The following is a 21022-nucleotide window of genomic DNA, read 5'->3' on the forward strand; positions in this document are numbered from 1 at the left end:
TCCCCTTCCTGGGACAATGAATTCACGGTGTTCTTATTTCAATTTCCAGGAGTGTACAAGAGCCAGAATAAAGTTTGACAGACAATAAGAAATGAATGAACGACATAATGACTGGAAACACAAAGATTCGACGATACACATCAACAGTTGTAGATAACCAGTGTTACTAACAGAGCCTTGTCCTCGCCACCGCGGATTGAAACTGATTGCACTAGACTATTCCGAAGCTTTCAAACACTTGCGGGAACTGGAAAACAACAGTACTCTACGATCCTAAGAAATGAATTGTTCTGGGCAACATAACGCCCAGAACTCATCTCTACTTGAACAGGAACATTACATTTTTGTGATCGGTAGTTAAATGCGGCAGGAGATGGTTATTATCTTTCCTGGCTGCACAGTCGCAACTAATGGCGCATGCAAACCTTAATCAGTGGAAGGTAATAACTAATGATGTCTTCACTAACAGGCGTGAACAATGGGTAAACCGTGAAAGCTTTCTGAAATGCACAAAACGCTAAAAATTAAACCAACTATCCTGGACAACATAAGATTGTCAAATTTTGCTGTGTCTCGTCGAAATACATCTCAAGTGGGACGAAAATTGTGAATACCAGACGTCTCAACAATGATCAGGTACTTTATACGAACCTGAAACATTCTTGACAGTGAAGAGTCACAATAAATCAGATGTAAGGAATATCTCTTACAAACTACTTCTTTCCAGAATGTCTAACTTCTATGAAAATGCAATACTGCACAATAATCTGACATCGAGAAGTTATACAATCGATCCGTGCTAGTCTGATAAATTAAATTCCCTGTCATTAATTTGCTCTTGTCAAAAAAATTATAACAATTTCCGATGTTTCAAAAAATGGTTCAAATGGCTCTGAGCACTATGGGACTTATCTGAGGTCACCAGTCCCCTAGACTTAGAACTACTTAAACCTAACTAACCTAAGGACAGCACACACATCCATGCCCGAGGCAAGATTCGAACCTGCGACCGTAGCAGCAGCGCGGCTCCGGACTAAAGCGCCTAGAACCGCTCGGCCACAACGGCCGGCTCCGATGTTTCACGTGGGATAATCTGGTAAATGGCTCTTACGACTTATTTCGGTGACTGTATTCTGAGATAACAGGATACACCACCAGAATGTCAATCACCATGCACTAGTTGTTGAACGTATCACTATTTATTCATATTCTTCTACTCTTTTTTCCCACAAACATGTGTTTAACATCAGTGATGTACACATTTAACTCGTGCTAGTTCGCGACTGATTTATCTCCTTGTTTGTCACGTTTCTCTCAGAAACAGCATCTCGTCTGGACTGTCTATGTGAAGACCTCGATATAGATGAAGCAACAACACCATACGTTGCTGAAAATTCTGTAAGTTGAGCGTGCGACTGTGATAAAAGTTTTTGCTCAGTAAGAGATGTTCGAGTGTAGGGTGTACAGGAGAAGTCCTTCCTTTTCCTCTTACTTCTCTTCGTTTCACTTAGATGTAAGGTCAAATAAGCGTGGGGTTTCGGTGGAAGTTATCACTTAGCTCTTTGTAGTGCATGATTGCCTTTCCCCAACCGAACGACAGCAGTTCTGGTTTAGACGGGCTAGTACCAGCAGTTGTTTCTGTTTCGCAGCATCAGGTAGGACAGGAAATTGGCAAATAAAAAATTTTTTGGAAACTATATAACCTACAGAAACACCGTACGGTGACTAATACGCTAAAGATATAGATGTAAAAGCGAAAAACATTCGCACTACTATGATTTCTTCGTCATTTTATTGTCGCCTGTTGGTCGACAGTAATGAGGAACGTACGAGCAGGTAGCTACTGAAGTCCGGTTTTTTTTATCATAAGAAACATGTTATACCTGTCTTACACTGTCAGAGAGTAACAGTTGGAGTCGGAGAACTCACACAAATACCCAGGTGTAACAATTTGAAAGGACATGAAATGGATATCACAGAGCTTCAGTTGTAGGTAGAGCAGTGGCAGACTTTGGTTCATTGTAGAATACTAGGGAAATGCACTCAGTCTACAAAGAAAACTGGTTACGAAACCCACGTGTGAGCCATCCTAGGATATTGCTCAAGTGTGTGAGACTCATGCCAAATAGAACCAACAGGAGATACTGAACGTATACAGACAAGGGTAGCAAGAGTGGTCATAGGCTTTTTCGACGATGCCGAAAAAACTGAACTGGCAGGCACTTGAGGACAAACGAAAACTATCGTGTGAAAGCCTACACATAGAATTTCAAGAAGTAGCTTTCAGTGATGAAAGAATACAAGTCCCGACGTACTGTTCCCGTGAGGATCACACACAGAAGATTCTACTAATTAAGTTCGCACACATGCTTTTAAGTAACAGTTCTCCAGCGTTCCATACGTGAATGGAACAGGAACAAGCTGACACTAAGCAGAGTACCACCTCCCAACATTTCACAGTAGTTTTCAAAATTTGGCTGTGGATGTAGCGATGCGTTGGACGATAATGTGTACCTCAGTCCCACAATGAGCAGACGGATAAATAGGTTACTCGAGTGTCAGAATTTGTGCCACCTGTCAACGGAGTAACATTATTTCCGGGTCGCCGCCAAACAGGGGAAAACACATCCAGTACTGCACAGAGGTCCCGTGCTGTCTGATCACATTGGCACGAGGCAGTTGTTTCTGGGTACCAAAGTCCAAGGGCGCAGCTAAGAAAGTGCGAAGGAAGTCAGTGTGGCGGAACTCGGGAGGCCACACACGAGTAGCCGCGCTACCGCTAGACGCGATACGTGGCGTGATAAACGTCGGAACACGGCTTCCCAGAGTCGGTCATGCGGGGTCGACACGTCTTTTCTGAGGGACGTGGCTAAAAAGAGGAGGTAGAACAGCGAAGAGAGGCGCGCGCGGGCCGACGGGCGGCTGTACTCACCGGTAGAGACGAGCAGGGCGGCGGCCAGTAGCCGGTACAGCGGTCTCGGCGGCACGACCATGGTGCTCGCAGGAGAACTGGGGACCCCGGCTGCACGGCAGGCGCTCAGCGCGGCTCGGCGCGCCCCACCCTCGGCCGCGGCGGCAGAGGTAGGGGCAGGGCGGCTTTCCAGCGGGGACCTGGACGTGGGTGTGTGCGGGAGGAAGGGCGGGCTCGCCAGAGAGAGCTTCTGAAGAAAGGCGCACCGCGCGCCACGGCAGCACGCAGCGGAACCACCATTCAGAACCAACTCGTATGCGATACTGAACCGGTTCATTTCATTTATCGCATCACTACGGACCTTATGTACAGAGTGTTTCAAAACGAATATGCGGATTTTAAGGCTTTGTAGCACTTACACTACTGGCCATTAAAATTGCAACTCCAAGAACAAATGCAGATGATCAACGGGTATTCATTGGACAAATATATTATACTACAACTGACATGTGATTACATTTTCACGCAATTTGGCTGGATAGGTCCTGCCGTAATAACAGCATTGATACGCCTGGGCATTGAGTCAAGTAGAGATTACAAGGCGTGTACACGTACAGCTGGCCATGCAGCTTCAACACGATACCACAGTTCATCAAGAGTAGTGACTGGCGTATTGTGACGAGCCAGTTGCTCGGCCACCATTGACCAGATGTTTTCAATTGGTGAGAGATCTGGAGAATGTGCTGGCCAGGGCAGCAGTCGAACATTTTCTGTATCCAGAAAGGCCCGTAAAGGACCTGCAACACGCGGTCGTGCATTATCCTACTGAAATGTGGGGTTTCGCGGGGATCGAATGAAGGGTAGAGCCACAGATCGTAACACATCTGAAATGTAACGTCCACTGTTCAAAGTGCCGTCAATGCGAACAAGAGGTGACCGAGACGTGTAACGAATGGCACCCCATACAATCACGCCGGGTGACACGCCAGTGTGGCGATGACGAATACACGCTTCCAATGTGCGTTCACCGCGATGTCGCCAAACACGGGTGCGACCATCATGATGCTGTACACAGAGCCTGGATTCATCCGAAAAAATGACGTTTTGCCATTCGTGCACCCAGGTTCGTCGTTGAGTACACCATCGCTGGCGCTCCTGTCTGTGATGCAGCGTCAAGGGTAACCGCAGCCATGGTCTCCGAGCTGATAGTCATGCTGCTGCAAACGTCGTCGAACTGTTCGTGCAGATGGTTGTTGTCTTGCAAACGTCCCCATCTGTTGACTCAGGGATCGAGACGTAGCTGCATGCTCCGTTACAGCTATTCGGATAAGATGCCTATCATCTCGCCTGCTAGTGATACGAGGCCGTTGGGATCCAGCACGGCGTTCCGTATTACCCTCCTGAAACTACCGATTCCATATTCTGCTAACAGTCATTGGATCTCGACCAACGCGAGCAGCAATGTCGCCTGAAACTACCGATTCCATATTCTGCTAACAGTCATTGGATCTCGACCAACGCGAGCAGCAATGTCGCGATGCGATAAACCGCAATCGCGGCAGGCTACAATCCGTCCTTTATCAAAGTCGGAAACGTGATGGTACGCATTTCTCCTCCTTACACGAGGCATCAAAGCATAGTTTCACCAGGCAACGCCGGTCAACTGCTGTTTGTGTATGAGAAATTGGTTGGAAACGTTCCTCATGTCAGCACGTTGTAGGTGTCGCCCCCGGCGCCAACCTTGTGTGAATGCTCTGAAAAGCTAATCATTTGCGCATCGCAGCATCTTCTTCCTGTCGGTTAAATTTCACGTCTGTAGCACGTCATCTTCGTGGTGTAGCAATTTTAATGGCAAGTAGTGTATTCAGTGTGAACACCGATCACACATCAAGTCGATAGGCGATTGTTCCGAAACCTTGATCAATGTATCATGAGTAACTGTTGCAATAACACTGTTTCCAAAGTCGGATAGATCAGCTGGTATCGGAGGCACATACACATGATTGCGTCATATCGCGTGTGAACGTGGAGGTCATGCATAAAATGCTGTGTCAACCGGCCTCTTGCGGCCAATCCACCGCTCGGATACAACATCGTTTAACCACTCGCCTACTGAGTTATGCCACTGAGGCGGCGCACCATCTCGCTCCCAAATAAAGATGTGCTGTTCAGCTTTTTCCCATTGAGACACGTGCCATAGCTGTAGCACATCAAGACAAAAAACATCAGTGGCAGTTGATTCAACGAAAAAGAAAGGCCCATAAACTTTCCGGGGCTAAGCGTGAAAGACTCGCACTCGTTCAACGCGTTTTTCAGTCACTTTTTGTCAATCCATGCTCTTCCCACCGCGCGCAACTATACAAACAAAACTGTTTGAGTTGCTCTTTCATTTGGCTTATTATTTACAATTGTAAGTTGGACGCAATAAATGCTGCAATGCCTAAAAACCGGTACGTTCATTTTGAAACACCCTGTGTATAGTAAGCCAAAACGCTGCAATATTTAGACTCGGGTAAACTGATACTTTCTGGTACTGTAAGATGTTTTCGGCTCCATAGCCTTTATTGAGCTACCTCCAAACACATGGAGTTGCTAGTGCATATACACTATGTGATCAAAAATATCCGGACACCCCCAAAAACATAGGTTTTTCATATTAGGTGCACTATGCTGCCACCTACTGCCAGATACTCCATGTCAGCGATCTCAGTAGTCATTAGACATGGTGAGAGAGCAGAATGGGGCGCTCCGCGGAACTCACGGACTTCGAACACGGGCAGGTGATTGGGTATCACTTGTCATACGTCTGTATGCGAGATTTCCACACTCCTAAACGTCCCTAGGTCCACTATTTCCGATGTGATAGTGAAGTGGAAACGTGAAGGGACGCGTACAGCACAAAAGCGTGCAGGCCGACCTCGTCTGTTGACTGACAAAGACCGCCGACAATTGAAGAGGCTGGTAATGTGTAATAGGCAGATGTCTATCCAGACTATCTCACAGAAATTCCAAACTGCATCAGGATCCATTGCAGGTACTGTAACAGTTAGGCGGCAGGTGAGAAAACTTGGATTTCATGCTCGAGCGGTTGCTCATAAGCCACACATCACGCCTGTAAATGCCTTGGTGAAAGGAGCGTAAACATTGAACGACTGAATAGTGGAAAAACGTTGTGTGGAGTGACGAATCACGGTACACAATGTGGCGATCCGATGTCAAAGTATGGGTATGGCAAATGCCCGGTGAAAGTCATCTGCCAGCGTGTGTAATGCCAATTGTAAAATTCTGAGGCGTTGGTGTTATGGTGTGGTCGTGTTTTTCATGGAGGGGGCTTGCACCATTTGTTTTCCGTGGCACTATCACAGCACAGGCAGACATTAGTGTTTTAAGCACCTTGTTGCGTCCCCCCTGTTGACGAGCAATTCGGGGATAGCGATTGCATCTTTCAACACGATCGAGCATCTGTTCATAATGCACGGCCTGTGGCGGAGTGGTTACACGAAAATAACATCCCTTAATGGATTGGCCTGCACACCTTTGGGATGTTTTGGCAGGCCGACTTAGTGCCAGGCCTCACCGACCGACATCGATACCTCTCCTCAGTGCAGCACTCCGTGAAAAATGCGCTGCCATTCCCCAAGAAACCTTCCAGCACCTGATTGAACGTATGCCTGCGGGAGTGGAAGCTGTTATCAAGGCTAAGGCTGGGCCAACACCATACTGAATTCTAGCAATACCGATGGAGAGCGCCACGAACTTGTAAGTCATTTTCAGCCAGGTTCCGGATACTTTTGATCACATAGTGTATTTATGTCTGTTTGTAACTAACAACAGTTTTGTATTACACCCTTAAGAAACAAACAAAAAAATCAACGTACCATGAATGAATTATCCGAATGGCATCGAAACTGGTAGATGTGATCTACAACGTACAAACAAACAAATGATTTCAGTTTAAGAAAAAATTGAAGTTTTATTCAAGAGAAAGAGCCTCACAGATTGAGCAAGTCAATAACGCGTTAGTCCACCTCTGGCTCTTGTGCAAGCGGTTATTCGGCTTCCCAATGGCTGTTAGAGTTGTTGGATGTACTCATGAGGGATATCGTGCCAAACGCTGTGCAATTTGGCGCTTTAGATCGTCAAAATCCCGAAAAGGTTGGTGGGCCCTGCCCGTAATGCTCCAAACGTTCTCAACTTGAGAGAGATCTGACGACCTTGTTGGCCAAGGTAGGGGGGGGGGGGGGGGCGCGGGACAAGCACGAAGACAAGCAGTAGAATCTCTCGTCGTGTACGGGTAGGCATTGTCTTGCAGAAATGTAAGCCCAGGATGACTTTCCGCGGAGGGGAACAAAGCGGGGTATAGAATATCGTTGACGTACTGCTGTGCTGTAAGAGTGTCGTGAATGATAACCGACGGGGTCCTACTGTGAAGTGGTGGCACTGCAGACGGTCACTCGTAGGTGATGGGCTTTATAGCGGGCGACAGGTTCGTGTCCAATCCCTGTCCAGGACGTCTCCAGATATGTCTTCGCGCAGGAACCTCTTAGACTGGAATAGAATTGTCTTCAGCAGCGAGCTCCGCATCAAATTGAAGTCCAATAATCGTTTAAGACGTACCTGTGTTTTTTCCATCTTTCATCTCCTCTTACGAGGTTGGGCTGCATCTAGAGCTTAGCTCTTTTCAGCCATAGGTGCTTTAATACTGTTGGGACCCCATTTATTTATTTACCCTAGGTAGCGTTTCAGAGGGGTTTTTCCTACCCATAAGGCGAATGCCGGGATATTACATTATTTCCCATCAGGAAAAAGAAGAAAAGTGGAAGAAGTAGATTAAGTAGGAAAAAGAAAGAAAGTATTGACGGATAGGGATAGAAGGCACATAATTAGTTATTGAAGAATTATTGTAATTGAATTGGATAATTAATATTTTAAGCAAAAACTGTAAATATCAATTTTTTCAAATAATATAAATAAATGGAGTCCCAACAGCATTAAGGCACCTATGGCTGAAAAGAACTAAGCTCTAGATGCAGACCAACCTCGAAAGAGGTAAAAAAAAAAACAGTAAAATCCACAGTGTAATATGACTGTAATATTCCGGCTGCCAGCGATGATGCGCTACCGTAATTTGATAAGACAACGCTCTTTGCTGAAAGAAAGGAGCATCTACTTTTTCTTGTAATTGTTGGAGATAAGAAATCCTGATTGGACATTGTGCCTTTTGATGTCAGATATGTTTGCATATAGAAGTAATATGAAGTGCCGAGGTCAACTTCTAATCGCAATTATCAAGAACAAAAATTTTAATTTGTGAAGAAGGTAAACATCTTTACGAACCTTTATTCGATGTTTGATCCTCGGACCTTCATAAAAACTATTATCGTGTTTAGCAATACAGTGAATCGTAGTTTCTTCGCGAATTAACTGTGCGAATCTGCTACTATCACGGTCCGAACGACTCGCAATATTTCGCCGTCAGCTTGTATGTTCAAGACGTTCCCTAAGCGACCAGTCTGTTAGAAGATATACTGCCACTTTTATTCAACCTTATCATTCTGAAAGTGTTTCCAGAAAAGAAAATCTTACGGCGACTGTGAATATTGTAGCTGCTAAGGGAGACGGCATCTTCATTATGAGTTGTAGCAGTTTTCTGCGATTTTGACTGTCGTTCTTTGAGAACCGGAGAAGCAGGAACCTCCGACAGCCACCAACTCATCCTGTACCTAACCCGTTCTCTCCTTACAGCAGCCACGAAGAAAAACACATTCATCCATAGTCAAATGTTTTCACAGATTGTTTGTATTAGACGGGTAAAAATTTTATAATGTATGCATCTAGGCAAAAAATTCAAAAGAGAGTTTTTTAATTCAGTACCTGTCTTATCTTTGTCAAAGACAAAAAGTCAAAGAGCAAGTTAGTTAATTAATTAATAATTTTGGTTTTTGCGTAGCAGTTTCATTTTAACGGACAGCAGTGGATACCGAAACGACTGACGCCCGCCACGCGGCCCAAGAACCAGGAGTAATGTGGTCCGCGGTGACATTTCTTTTCGTAGCAGGACCACTTTGATCGTCATCTGCTGCACCCTTACAGCACAGCGGTACGTCTACGATATTCTTTGCCCCGTTTTCTTGCCTTTCGTAGCAAGCCATCCTGGGCTTACATTTCTGCAAATTGATGTCCACCAGCACACGCTGAGATTTTCTATTGCTTGTCTTCTTGCTTGCCAACCCTAACTTGGCCAGTAAGGTCGCCGGATCTCTGCCCAGCTGAGTACGTTTCGAGCACTACGGGTAGGCCCCTCCAACCAGCTCGTGATTTTGTGTATTTAACGCGCTAATTGCATAGAATTTGGCACGAAATCCCTCAGGAGGACAACAAACAAGTCTCTCAATCAATGCCAAGCCAAGTACCTGCTTGCGTAAGGGTCAGAGGTGGACCAACGCGTTATTGACTTGCTTTATTTGTGAAGCTCTTTCTCTTGAATAAATGATCTAGCTTTTTCAGAAATTGGAATCATTTGTTCTTCTGTACACGTACATCACAACTACCGATTATCATCCCTTTCGGATACTTCTTTCGAGATGCAGCGTTTGTTTTGTCTTTGAGTCTATCCGTCGTAGTACTACTTCCACAAAACATCGTTAACGCTGTCGCTGTCTGGTACTTTGTATTACTGTGTAACTTAGGTGCAGCGCAGACGGAATTGTTATTCTCTAGACATGTAATATGTATACAGTATACACAGTATCTGGTTTCTAAATTTCTGCACGTATGGCGTCCATAAAATTTTTCACCGTCATTACAATTAAATTCACATACGTCTGGGTATGTGCGCACCGGCAGTTTCGTTTCTCTGGTGTGGGGTTTTGACCTTAGATTGTGTGCAGTGCGCTACGCAAATTTTCCTGTAGTTTTCTTTAGTAATAACATACCAAAACCAGATACAAGCCCATCCACGTACAAACAGAAAACTACAACGTAAACCAGTGACGCAAATCCTGCACGTCACACCCAAGTTTCCAATAGGCAACTTTTTAGAAGACACAGAAATCTATATACACAGATGCGAATATCCACGGAAAGTTCTTAACGGAAAAAGCGACTAAGAACATAAAATTTACACTAGTGGCCATTAAAATTGCTACACCAAGTAGAAATGCAGATGATAAACGGGTATTCATTGGACAAATATATTATACTAGAACTGACAAGTGATTACATTGTCACGCAATTTGGTTGCATAGATCCTGAGAAATCAGTACCCAAAACAACCAGCTTTGGCCGTAATAACAGCCTTGATACGCCTGAGCATTGAGTCAAACAGAGCTTGGATGGCGTGTACAGGTACAGCTGCCCATGCAGCTTCAACACGATACCACAGTTCATCAATAGTAGTGACTGGCGTATTGTGACGAGCCAGTTGCTCGGCCACCATTGACCAGGCGTTTTCAGTTGGTGAGAGATCTGGAGAACGTGCGGGCCAGGGTAGCAGTCGAACATTTTCTGTATACAGAAAAGCCCGTACAGGACCTGCAACATGCGGTCGTGCATTATCCTGCTGAAATGTAGGGTTTCACAGGGATCGAATGAAGGCTAGAGCCGCGGGTCGACACACCTTTGAAATGCAACGTCCACTGTTCAAAGTGCCGTCGATGCGAACAAGAGATGACCGAGACGTGTAACCAATGGCACCACATACCATCACGCCGGGTGATACGCCAGTATGGCGATAACGAATACACGCTTCCAATGTGCGTTCACCGCGATATCGCCAAACACGGATGCGACCATCGTGATGCTGTAAACAGAGCCTGGATTCATCCGAAAAAATGACGTTTTCCCATTCGTGCACCCAGGTTCGTCGTTGAGTACACCATCGTAGGCGCTCCTGTCTGTGATGCAGCGTCAAGGGTAACCGCAGCCATGGTCTCCGAGCTGATAGTCCATGCTGCTGCAAACGTCGTCGAACTGTTCGTGCAGATGGCTGTTGTCTTGCAAACGTCCCCATCTGTTGACTCAGGGATCGAGACGTGGCTGCACGATCCGTTACAGCCATGCGGATAAGATGCCTGTCATCTCGACTGCTAGTGATACGAGGTCGTTGGGATCCAGCACGGCGTTCCGTATTACCCTCCTGAAACTACCGATTCCATATTCTGCTAACAGTCATTGGATCTCGACCAACGCGAGCAGCAATGTCGCGATACGATAAACCGCAATCGCGATAGGCTACAATCCGATCTTTATCACAGTCGGAAACGTGATGGTACGCATTTTTCCTCTTTACACGAGGCATCACAACAACGTTTCACCAGGCAACGCCGGTCAACTGCTGTTTGTGTATGAGAAATCGGTTGGAAACTTTCCTAATGTCAGCACGTTGTAGGTGTCGCCACCGGCGCCAACCTTGTGTGAATGCTCTGAAAAGCTAATCATTTGCGTATCACAGCATCTTCTTCCTGTCGGTTAAATTTCACGTCTATAGCACACGATCTTCGTGGTGTAGCAATTTTAATGGCCAGTAGTATATACTGACATCTTTAATGAAATTATAGATCACGATAAAGGATAAAACAAATTTACAGCAAAGACAACATTAGCAAAGACGTTACTACTGCCACAATGACCACCAGACACAGCTCCAAGATAAATAAGCTAACTATGTAACCATATAACATCGTTGACTTAACTATCAATTGAAGCTGTCGAACTTATGGACAATGTTAAATAGGTCTTATCGAATATCGCCCAGCAACAAATTCCACCGCCAAGACATTATATATCTAGAGAATAACAAATTCGTTTCGCTACACCTACGATATGCAGCAATGCAAGGTATTAGACAGCGACAGCGTTACCGATTGTTTACGGAAGTAAGTACTATGACAGATTTATGCAAAATTGTTATTAATTACAAACAGACGTAGATATCTGCACTAACAACTGCATATGTTGTCAGATAGCTTGATAATGGACGTGGAGCTGAAATAAGCTTATATCACGAGAAAGTATCTTAATAAAAAAAAGTCCTCGAATATAGCAGCGTGTGATTTACTGAACATATAACGTCCTTACAAGACATCTGTAACGCTGCAGATCCAGATGAATGCCAATACTAAAGACCTTTTACCTGGTATTTCCTAACACGAATTTTTTGCGGAAGAATGGAAGAACTGGTAGAAGTCAACCTCGGGGAAGATAAGTTTGGATTACAGGAACACGAGAGGTAATACTGACTACACTTCTCTTAGCAGATAGGTTAAGGAAACGCAAACCTACGTTTATAGCATCTGTAGAACTAGAGAAAGCTTTTGACAACGTTGACTGGAATACATTCTTCGAGATTCTGAAGATAGCAGGGGTAAAATATAGGCTTCTCCAAAACGATGTTGCCACTCATATGATACTACATAATTTTAAATTTTCTTTGTTGCAGACTATAGGTGACCACCACACTTTGGAAGAGAGAAGGTAGGTAGTAGCTAGGATGGAAGTGTTTAGGTCAGCCTCAATGATAAGAAAAAAAATTCAGCAGTGCTTTCATAAGAGTCCTCCAAGCCGTTTAACTATCCATCAACTGCATGAGAAACTCTCCGCACCGGGTTTGTGACCAATGACTGCAAAAGAAACAGTATATAAGCTAAAAGTATTCGAATTGAAGATTACATCATAAATGTTCAAGGCAGGATGATTAGGAGTCCATGAAAGTCAAGTACAAGATTAGCAATGGAAATCGGACAGTTGTCTTAAATTTTCTTCACGTAAATCTGGAAATGAGACACAGCACATTCAGATCATACAGGCCCTATCTGACACTGATAAAATTGCTTGTGTACAAGCTGGGGGAGTGTTATTAGAAATGAGGTACGCAGACCCTAATATTGAAGTATCTGTGTCGGATGAAGCCACATTTCATGTCAGCGGCAACGAAAATAAGCATAATTGCTTCATTTGGAGTACAGAAAATCCCATAAACTAAGAAAGCACACACGATTCTCTCCGAAATTTAACGTATGTCGTGATATTTCGAAATATGGAGTAGTTGGTCCATATTTTTTATGATCAGGCTTTAACGGGAGATTCTTACATAGAGATACTGTAGAGTTACGTTGTTGATAATCTCCTCCATATCGTAACTTCAGGTTACTTCCAGCAAGATGGTGCACCACCACATCATTCCTTAAAGGTTCGAGGTTTCTTGGGTGAAACACACGGTAGACGCTGGATTGGAAGAGGTGGACCTCTACCGTGGCTACCTCAGTCACCCGATTTGACTCCATGTGATTCCTGGCTATGGGGAAAGGTGTGAAAGAAGGCGTGGATGCTACAAGACCTACTGACTTTAAAACCGCATGAGACGTTGTCCGCCCTATATCTACGAAAAAGAGTGAACGGGCTGTGGCCTGTATGGTGAAAAGGCTTTGCTTGTACGTTGAGAACCAAGGAGTACAGGTCGAAGAACTGTACCAGCTTCATTTGGACTTGTGTACATAGTGTGTGTTTTGATATTAAAATAAATAAAATAAAACAAAAATCGATCCTATATGATTACTAACATTTTTGGGACAACCCTGTACATGGAAAAAAGAAAATTGACGACAGTCACAAGAGTCGATGGACATGAAAGGGAAACAGTGGTAGAGAAGAAAGTGAGACGGTGTTGTAGCCTGTGACTAATGATATTCAGTCTGTACACTGATGAAGCAAGAAAGGAAACAAACAAACAAAAATTCGGAGCAGGAATTAAAGTTCAGGGAGAAGAAACAAAAGCTTTTAGATCTGCCGATGTCACTGTAATTCTGTCAGAGACAGCAAAGGACTTGGAAAAGCAGTTGAATGGAATGGACAGTGTCCTGAATGGAGGATATAAGATGAATATCAACAAAAGCAAAACAAGGATAATGGAATGTAGACAATTAAATCAGGCGATGCTGAGGGAATCAGATTAGGAAACGAGACACTCAAAGTGGTACATGAGTTCCGCTAACTAGGCAGTAAAATAACTGATGATGGCCGAAGTAGAGAGGATATAAAATGTAGACTGGCACCGAGAAGAAATGCGTTTCTGAAGACAAGAAACTTGTTAACATCGAATACACATGTAAGTATTACGAAGGCTTTTATTAAGGTATTTGTCTGTAGTGTAGCCTTGTTTGGGAGTGAAAGATCGGCGATAAACAGTTCACTCAAGAAGAGAATTGAACCTTTTGAAGTGTGGTGCTACAGAAGAATGCCGATGATTAGATGGCTAGATCATGTAACCAACGAGGAGGTAATGAATAAAATTGAGAAGAAAAGAAGTTTGTGGCATAGTTTGACTAAAAGTAAGGGATCGGTTGATAGGACACATTTCAGATATCAATCGATCAGCAATTTAGGAGTGGAGGGAACTGTGGACGGTAAAAATTATAGAGGAAGACGAAGACATGAATATAGTTCAAAAGGATGTGGGCTACAGTAGTTATTCAGATATGAAGAGGCTCGCACAGGATAGATTAACATGGAGAGGTGAATGAAACCAGTCTTCAGACTGAAGATCACATAAACAACAAATTTGTGTTTAAAACAGGTTGTACAGTTTACAATTTCCATCATGTAAAACTGTTGCATATCACAAGCAAATGTTATTTCCTGCAAAGAAAATCAGTGTAATAATAGTGAGCTCCGTATGGCTGGTCCTCTGCAGTGATTCACCCACTTCATACGAAAAGTGATCACGTCATCTCTCTTCTCTTGATAATCTACAAGTTTCTTTCAAAAGCGCTTCAGACCGGGGCAGAAAAGCAGTTGGTCTCACAGCCGAGTAAATACCAAGGTGGGATCTGGAAAGGACGTTCATGTGCCGAAAAAATTGGTTCAAATGGCTCTAAGCACTATGGAACTTAACATCTGAGGTCATCAGTCCCCTAGACTTCGAACTACTTAAACCTAACTAACCTAAGGACATCACACACATCCATGCCCGAGGCAGGATTCGAACCTGCTACCGTAGCAGCAGCGCGGTTCCCAACTGAAGCGCCTAGAACCGCTCGGTCACAGAGGCCGGCGCCGAACAAATCATGAACCTTGAATGCGTTGTCTCTTACCTGAAACAGAGAAGTAGGAAATTCATGGTGACTTTCGTAGATTTCAAAAATGCTCGTGAGTCAATTGACCGAAATAACTCTTGTCAAAATTGCCAAAGAATTTGGCTTATATAATAAAACGAGACTAACTGACACCACATACAAAGTGAAGTTTATCGGAACAAATCTAAGATACTTCGGACATCAGGTCTGGAGTAAGGCAAAGGAACCATCAGGTCTGTTAATCACGGATTTTGGTGAGTCTTAGGTATGATGCAGAACAATGGTAGTCAACCTGATCCCTACCACCCACTAGTGGGAGTTACAGCTTTCATGTTAGGGCAGTAGGTGTAGGAGTTTCTAAAACATTTTCATTATTTACTTCGTCCATCATTGGAAATTCTTTGGACCTGTCCAAATATTTTGAATTTTAACCATGAACTTCATACGAAATATACAGAGTCTGCCGAAAAAATTTATACATACTTTATCAGGCTCCATCGAGATATCGATCGTGTCGTTCGATTTGAGTTGTGTTGTATGGTCTTTGGCTCAACAGATGTTTGTACTTTCATATCGGTATTCAGAAAACAAGATGGCTGGAGCACGCTTGACATTCGAGCAACGAAAATGTATTGTGAAGTGGTTTTTCAAGTTTGATAATGCCATTGAAGTACAACGTCAGTAGAGGCGGGAGTTTGAAACAGAACTGCCAACCTGCCTAGCAATTAAACGCATCATTGACAAGTTTCAACTGCATGGAACGATTTGTGATATTCACAAAGCAAGAAAAGGAAGACAGCATATAGCTACAAGTCCTGCATCGTCGGCTCCCATGTTGAAAACGTTTGTTAATTATACACAGAAATCTGCCACGCGATGTCCACTTGAAGTGGGGATTGTGAAAGCTACAAAATGGAAAGTTTACATTCCACGATTACTGCACGAATTTAATGATAATGATCCTGATGGCCGAATGCCATTTTGCGAATGGTATCAGCAAAGGGTAACTGATGACGAACAATTTGTGACGAAGGTAGTGTGGAGTGACGAGGCACAATTTAAACTTAATGGAGCCATGAATCGGCATAACAGTGTGTACTGGGCACCGGAAAATCAGTATGTTTATGTGGATAAAGCGGTCAATCTACCAGTGGACCATCATCTATGGACTTAGTAGGACCCTTTTTCTTTCATGCTACTGTCACTGGAGAAGTGTACCTGGAAATGTTAGGCACATCAGTTTTGTCAGGTATACATGCGCTTTATGGAACTGATGAAGTGGTCTTCTATCAACAGGACGGGGCGCCACCACACTACCATCTAGCCCTAAGAGCTTTCCTGGATGACAGTTTTCCAGGGCATTAGATTGGACAAAGAGGGCCCATTGAGTTCCCTCCGCAGTCATCAGATCTAACTCCTATGGACTTTTACTTGTGGGGAACTGTGAAAGATAATGCCTATCTACGTAAGCCACGTGCACTGGAGAAACTTCGCCAGGACATTACAGCGACATGTGCAGCGATCTCCACTGTAACACTGAGTGACGTATTTGTGGCGACCGCCGCCAACGGTGAACATTTTGAAAATTTAAAGAAATCATGTGCTAAACTGAAGGTTGTACAACATGTGTGATCATTTATTCAATGTGAAATGAACACATAAGTAATACTTTTCGTTCCTTAAAGTGTGTATACATTTTTCTGCCGGACTCTGTAGATTTTTAAAAAAGTGTGTTGTTAATGAAGTTATTACGGCGAAAATGACCATTTTTGAATAATTTTGCATGACATGTACCTTTTTTTTTTTTTTCACCGCATGAAAGGCCGCTAGCCAGGTACTCAGGGTAGATCCCTCTACAACAAACTAGGCGTGATCAAACAGTACGGAGAACAATATTATTAGAAACAAAGTAATACGCTTACATGGAATTTTTAATCTCCTTTAAAGTACTGTTCTTGGCTAGCAAATCACTTACCCCAACGTCGAATCCATGACTGGAAGCATCTCTGGAAGGCTTCTTTTGGAACGGCGTTCACCTGCTCCGGCGTGGTCCTCTGTGTTATGAATGGTATCTCAAAACGCTTTCCTGTAAGCACGGTTTTAATTTTTGGGAAGAGCCAGGAGTTGAACGGTCCTAAATCAGGTGAAGGTGGATGTAGGAAGACAGGAACACTTTTCTGGCCAAAAACTAGTGAATCAAAAGTGAGTAGTGGCATGGCATGTTGCGATAAAGGAAGCCACTGGCCCACTTCCCTGGTTTCTTTCTACGTCCATCATTTCGCAAATGTTGCAGTATGGCCTTATAAAATTTGGCGTTTACAGTTGTTCACTTTGCAACAAACTCTGATCGCAGTATAATCCCAAAAGCGAAAAAAACGATGAGCACGACTTTGATATTCGATTTTGACTATGTTCCTTTTTGGGACGAGGAGATTCATTGGTTTTCCTTTGAGAACTTTGAATTTTCTTCTAGGGTCGTACTCATAGACCCAAGTTTCATCTCCAGTTACAATCTTGGACGATCTGAATGAAGTTGATCCTTCAGCTCCGTGCAAATTGACACACAATTTTCCTTCTGTTCGTCACCCAAAATTCTGGGACAAATTTTGCGCTCAGTGTCTCATATACAAATTATCGATTAAAATGTTTTGCTCAGACCGCGCTTACTGTCTCATATGCAAATTATTGGTTAAAATGTTTTGCTCGGACCTGTAGGAGATGCTAAATTCTTCAGTAAACTCCGAATAGTTATTCGCCTGTTTGAACGAACAATTTTTTCCACTTTTTGCATGTTTTCTTCTGTTTTTGAGGCTAACTGACGTCCCGAACGTTGCTCGTCCTCTACCAACTCATTTCCGCTTTTAAATACCTTACACCACAAACAGCCTTTAGAATTACAGTATTATCGTCATACACCAGTTTCAATATTTGATAAGTTCATTTGGCCCTTTTTTGTAGCTTGAAACAGAATTTGATGTTCACGTGTTGGCCGAAACCCATGATGGGCCACATACACGATAATCACAACCTCATTCTAACGTCTGTGGACGCTGACTGACAAGATTAAATGTGTTCGAAAATAACGCTGTCTTTCTCAACGGATCACATTGTCGGACAACTTACATCAAATCATTGTAGCGTCAGCACTTGCGGCTAAAAAAGTTCATTCGACGTCGTTTTTGCTCACATTTCGTACCTAAGACTCAGCGAAATGCATGATTAACAGGTCTGATGGTCTCCTTGTGAGTACTTGAGAAAATGACCTGCGTGTGGCCAAAACGAATGAGTGACAAACGAGTTAAAAATGTGGTCGGGCTTTGTTGTAGAAACATGAATTTGATAGCTGGCTAATTGGCCTTCGCAGATGACTTAACAGTTTTTTCTTATTCGCTCGATACGGCTTCAGAACAAATCAATGAACGAAAGACACAAGCAGCAAAGGCGGGAACCCACATCTCCTTCGTGAAAAGTGAAATTATTACAAACACAAGTCACCAGCGAGCATACTAGAGGTGGGACAAGGTGAAATCAGATGAACTGAGAAGTGAAAGTAGCTGGGAGAGGAAGAAGCCTTTGCAACGCAGATCACAAAAATGCAAAAGGCATATCGATAAACAAAATGTTTCCATAAGGAGAAGTTAATATCAATTTACTTAGTTAGTTAGTTGATGCAAAAGCGCGTCATTACTGTACAGGAATAGGACTGGAGGCCCCATATGCCGCAGAGTAGACCATCAGAGAGTGATACCGGGGCCCACACCAAAATCTGAATCGTCGCGCACAGCTAGCATCGGCTTGCGCCGATGAAGACCTTTATGCTTCCGCTACCGAGCCTAGCAGCCAATCAGAAACTCTACACAGCGAGGATTTAAGCTCGCGCCTGGGCAGCAGAAGGCAGTGACGTCGCAGTCACCAGATCCGTCCACAGCACCGACACGTTGCGCCCCAAGGATTGGACTCTACCAGCTCGGCGCATCTGGAGTTTGTCATCGTTTCGGTGATTGTAGCTAGGAACATTAACTTTTGCATTACTCGTGTTCGGCATGGACTTAGTGGTCACGAAGAGTGTGTTCCGTAGTGGCTTGTCCGAATTTCAAATTTTGTCCTACCAGTCATGTCGTCCACCAAGGGACTTGATTATCTGTTTTCCAGTTATTGACGTTTTGCAAGATTGTATTGTTTGTCATAATGTTCAAGAATAGCTCTTCTTGCCACAGTAAATTTCCTGAAGAACTATTTAATTTCTATGGCGTTAATTGATTAGTTTGGAAGACACTTCAGGAAGCAGTTTTTTGTGTTGTTAATATTTAACAAAAGTATATTCAATGTAACTGTGTCACTAAATATTTTTCCAGATTAGGTTCCATGTATCAATTATGGTGGACATAATAAAGATAAAGCAAGACTTTATGTTGCCCGTGCTGTCCTTTCTCACCTCGATTATGCTGCTGGCATGGCCAGCAATCCTCCAGATCTCTATTGAAAGCATCTGGTCATGGGTTGGTGAGAGACAACAACCCCACCACTCGCCAGCTACTACGACTGATGGATCTTGTGCAGAAGTGAAGTAACATGGAATGACGTGCTCATATGTGTTCGAGCCATTGTTGCTGCCAGAGATAGCTGTTCTGTTTACTACATTTCGCACCCTTCATGATCTAAAATCACCTATAAACTTAATCATGTATTCTTCCTCCTGTGCTATAGATACACGATCACTAAAACTGCGATATTTGCTATCCTTCCTCGTAGAAGAAATTTGATGGCTACCAGTCTATAAAGTACATATTTTTGTTACTATAACTTCACAAACAGTGACAGGTTCGAAAATATATGTTTATTCGTTATAATTACCAAAAATTTGATATATTTTATTTCTGTCACCTCTTGCCAAGTAAATGACCTTTACTCCAGTTACTACGTTCTTCAAGCTGAGCATTTTCTTTCCATTTGTTTGTGTTTTAAGTAAGTCCTCTTTACACAATAGAGCAACAAAAAACTGAAAGGACCGCCTGTGCATGCTATTAGACAGTGTGTAAAACAAAGTATCACTTTTCCGAAACGTCGTTATTGCCTCCCGTTGTGACACATAAATTTTCAGTTTGACTCACAGGTGCCGACAACCTTCCTCTGCAAAGGTGCAAAAGCGTGGTGCTCACCCTCGGGCTCGTCGACGTTTCAAACAGCAGTCGACACGTGAAGAAAGGCTACAGCTCAAAAATTCATATGAGATGTTAGGTGGGTTAATGATGTCATATTGGCATTAAATTTCACCACAACTCTACACAACGCCTTCGTGGGCGTGTGACACAATGGGAAGGTCGGTTCATCGTCTCTTAGCCACATTTCACCCCTTCTTTTGACACTTCTGCGATGGAGGTCAGAACCGCGACGCCCAGCGTTGAAATCACGTAGTTTTCTTCTCGGTGGCCGAGGAAAACATTTCGGATGCAGGCCGCTCAGAATCGACAAGAAAAGCCATCAGGAGATCTACACGGACGGAAAACGACAGTTCACAGAGCGATGAGCGACATGAAGACGTTTTTGACAATATTCAACACTGCTGACCCTCCCTGAACGATTCTGGCCTACTCTAAGGGTACTGTGTGTCTGCAGCCCCATTGAACCTGTTCTCACCCCTTTGGAGTACAGTGCGACAGGAATTTTTGCTCCGGTGTACAGGGTGGGGCTACTAGAGACTTTTGAAAACAATTCGACGAAATTTGAACGTGATGCCAAGCAGCAAATGTAGTTTACGCTTTTTCAGCCCTGCTGTGGAGTGATCACAGAGGGGTGCAACATTGACTCGCACATGAATGAAACGGCAGACATCCCGTCTAAGATCTCCAGTTCGGAAACACCCTCGGTAGCACTCACGCATCTTTTCCGAGCATATTAAAAATGTATCTGTCAGTGATTTCCACACCCATTCAGCTGAGTAGTGCCTCGCCCCAGCACAAGGGCCTGAGGACAGGCAGTGCTTCCGACGCCTCTTTGGTACCTGGGTGGCATCGAGTGTATTTTGCCGAGTCGACGGTCT

General features: G+C 43.8%; 1 protein-coding gene across 1 annotated transcript in view; it reads right to left on the minus strand.

Annotated features, from left to right (window-relative positions):
- The window catches only part of LOC126092223 (chitin deacetylase 1), a 224640-nt gene extending 221524 nt beyond the window's left edge, over positions 1-3116 (minus strand). Inside the window, exon 1 of the mRNA XM_049907716.1 lies at positions 2933-3116. Within this exon, the coding sequence (XP_049763673.1) occupies positions 2933-2993 (61 nt within the window). The 5' untranslated portion in view covers positions 2994-3116. The remainder of the gene's footprint in view (positions 1-2932) is intronic.
- Between the last annotated feature and the right edge of the window lie 17906 nt (positions 3117-21022).

This window comes from Schistocerca cancellata, chromosome 7 (assembly GCF_023864275.1).
Source record: "Schistocerca cancellata isolate TAMUIC-IGC-003103 chromosome 7, iqSchCanc2.1, whole genome shotgun sequence".
Lineage (NCBI taxonomy): Eukaryota > Metazoa > Arthropoda > Insecta > Orthoptera > Acrididae > Schistocerca > Schistocerca cancellata.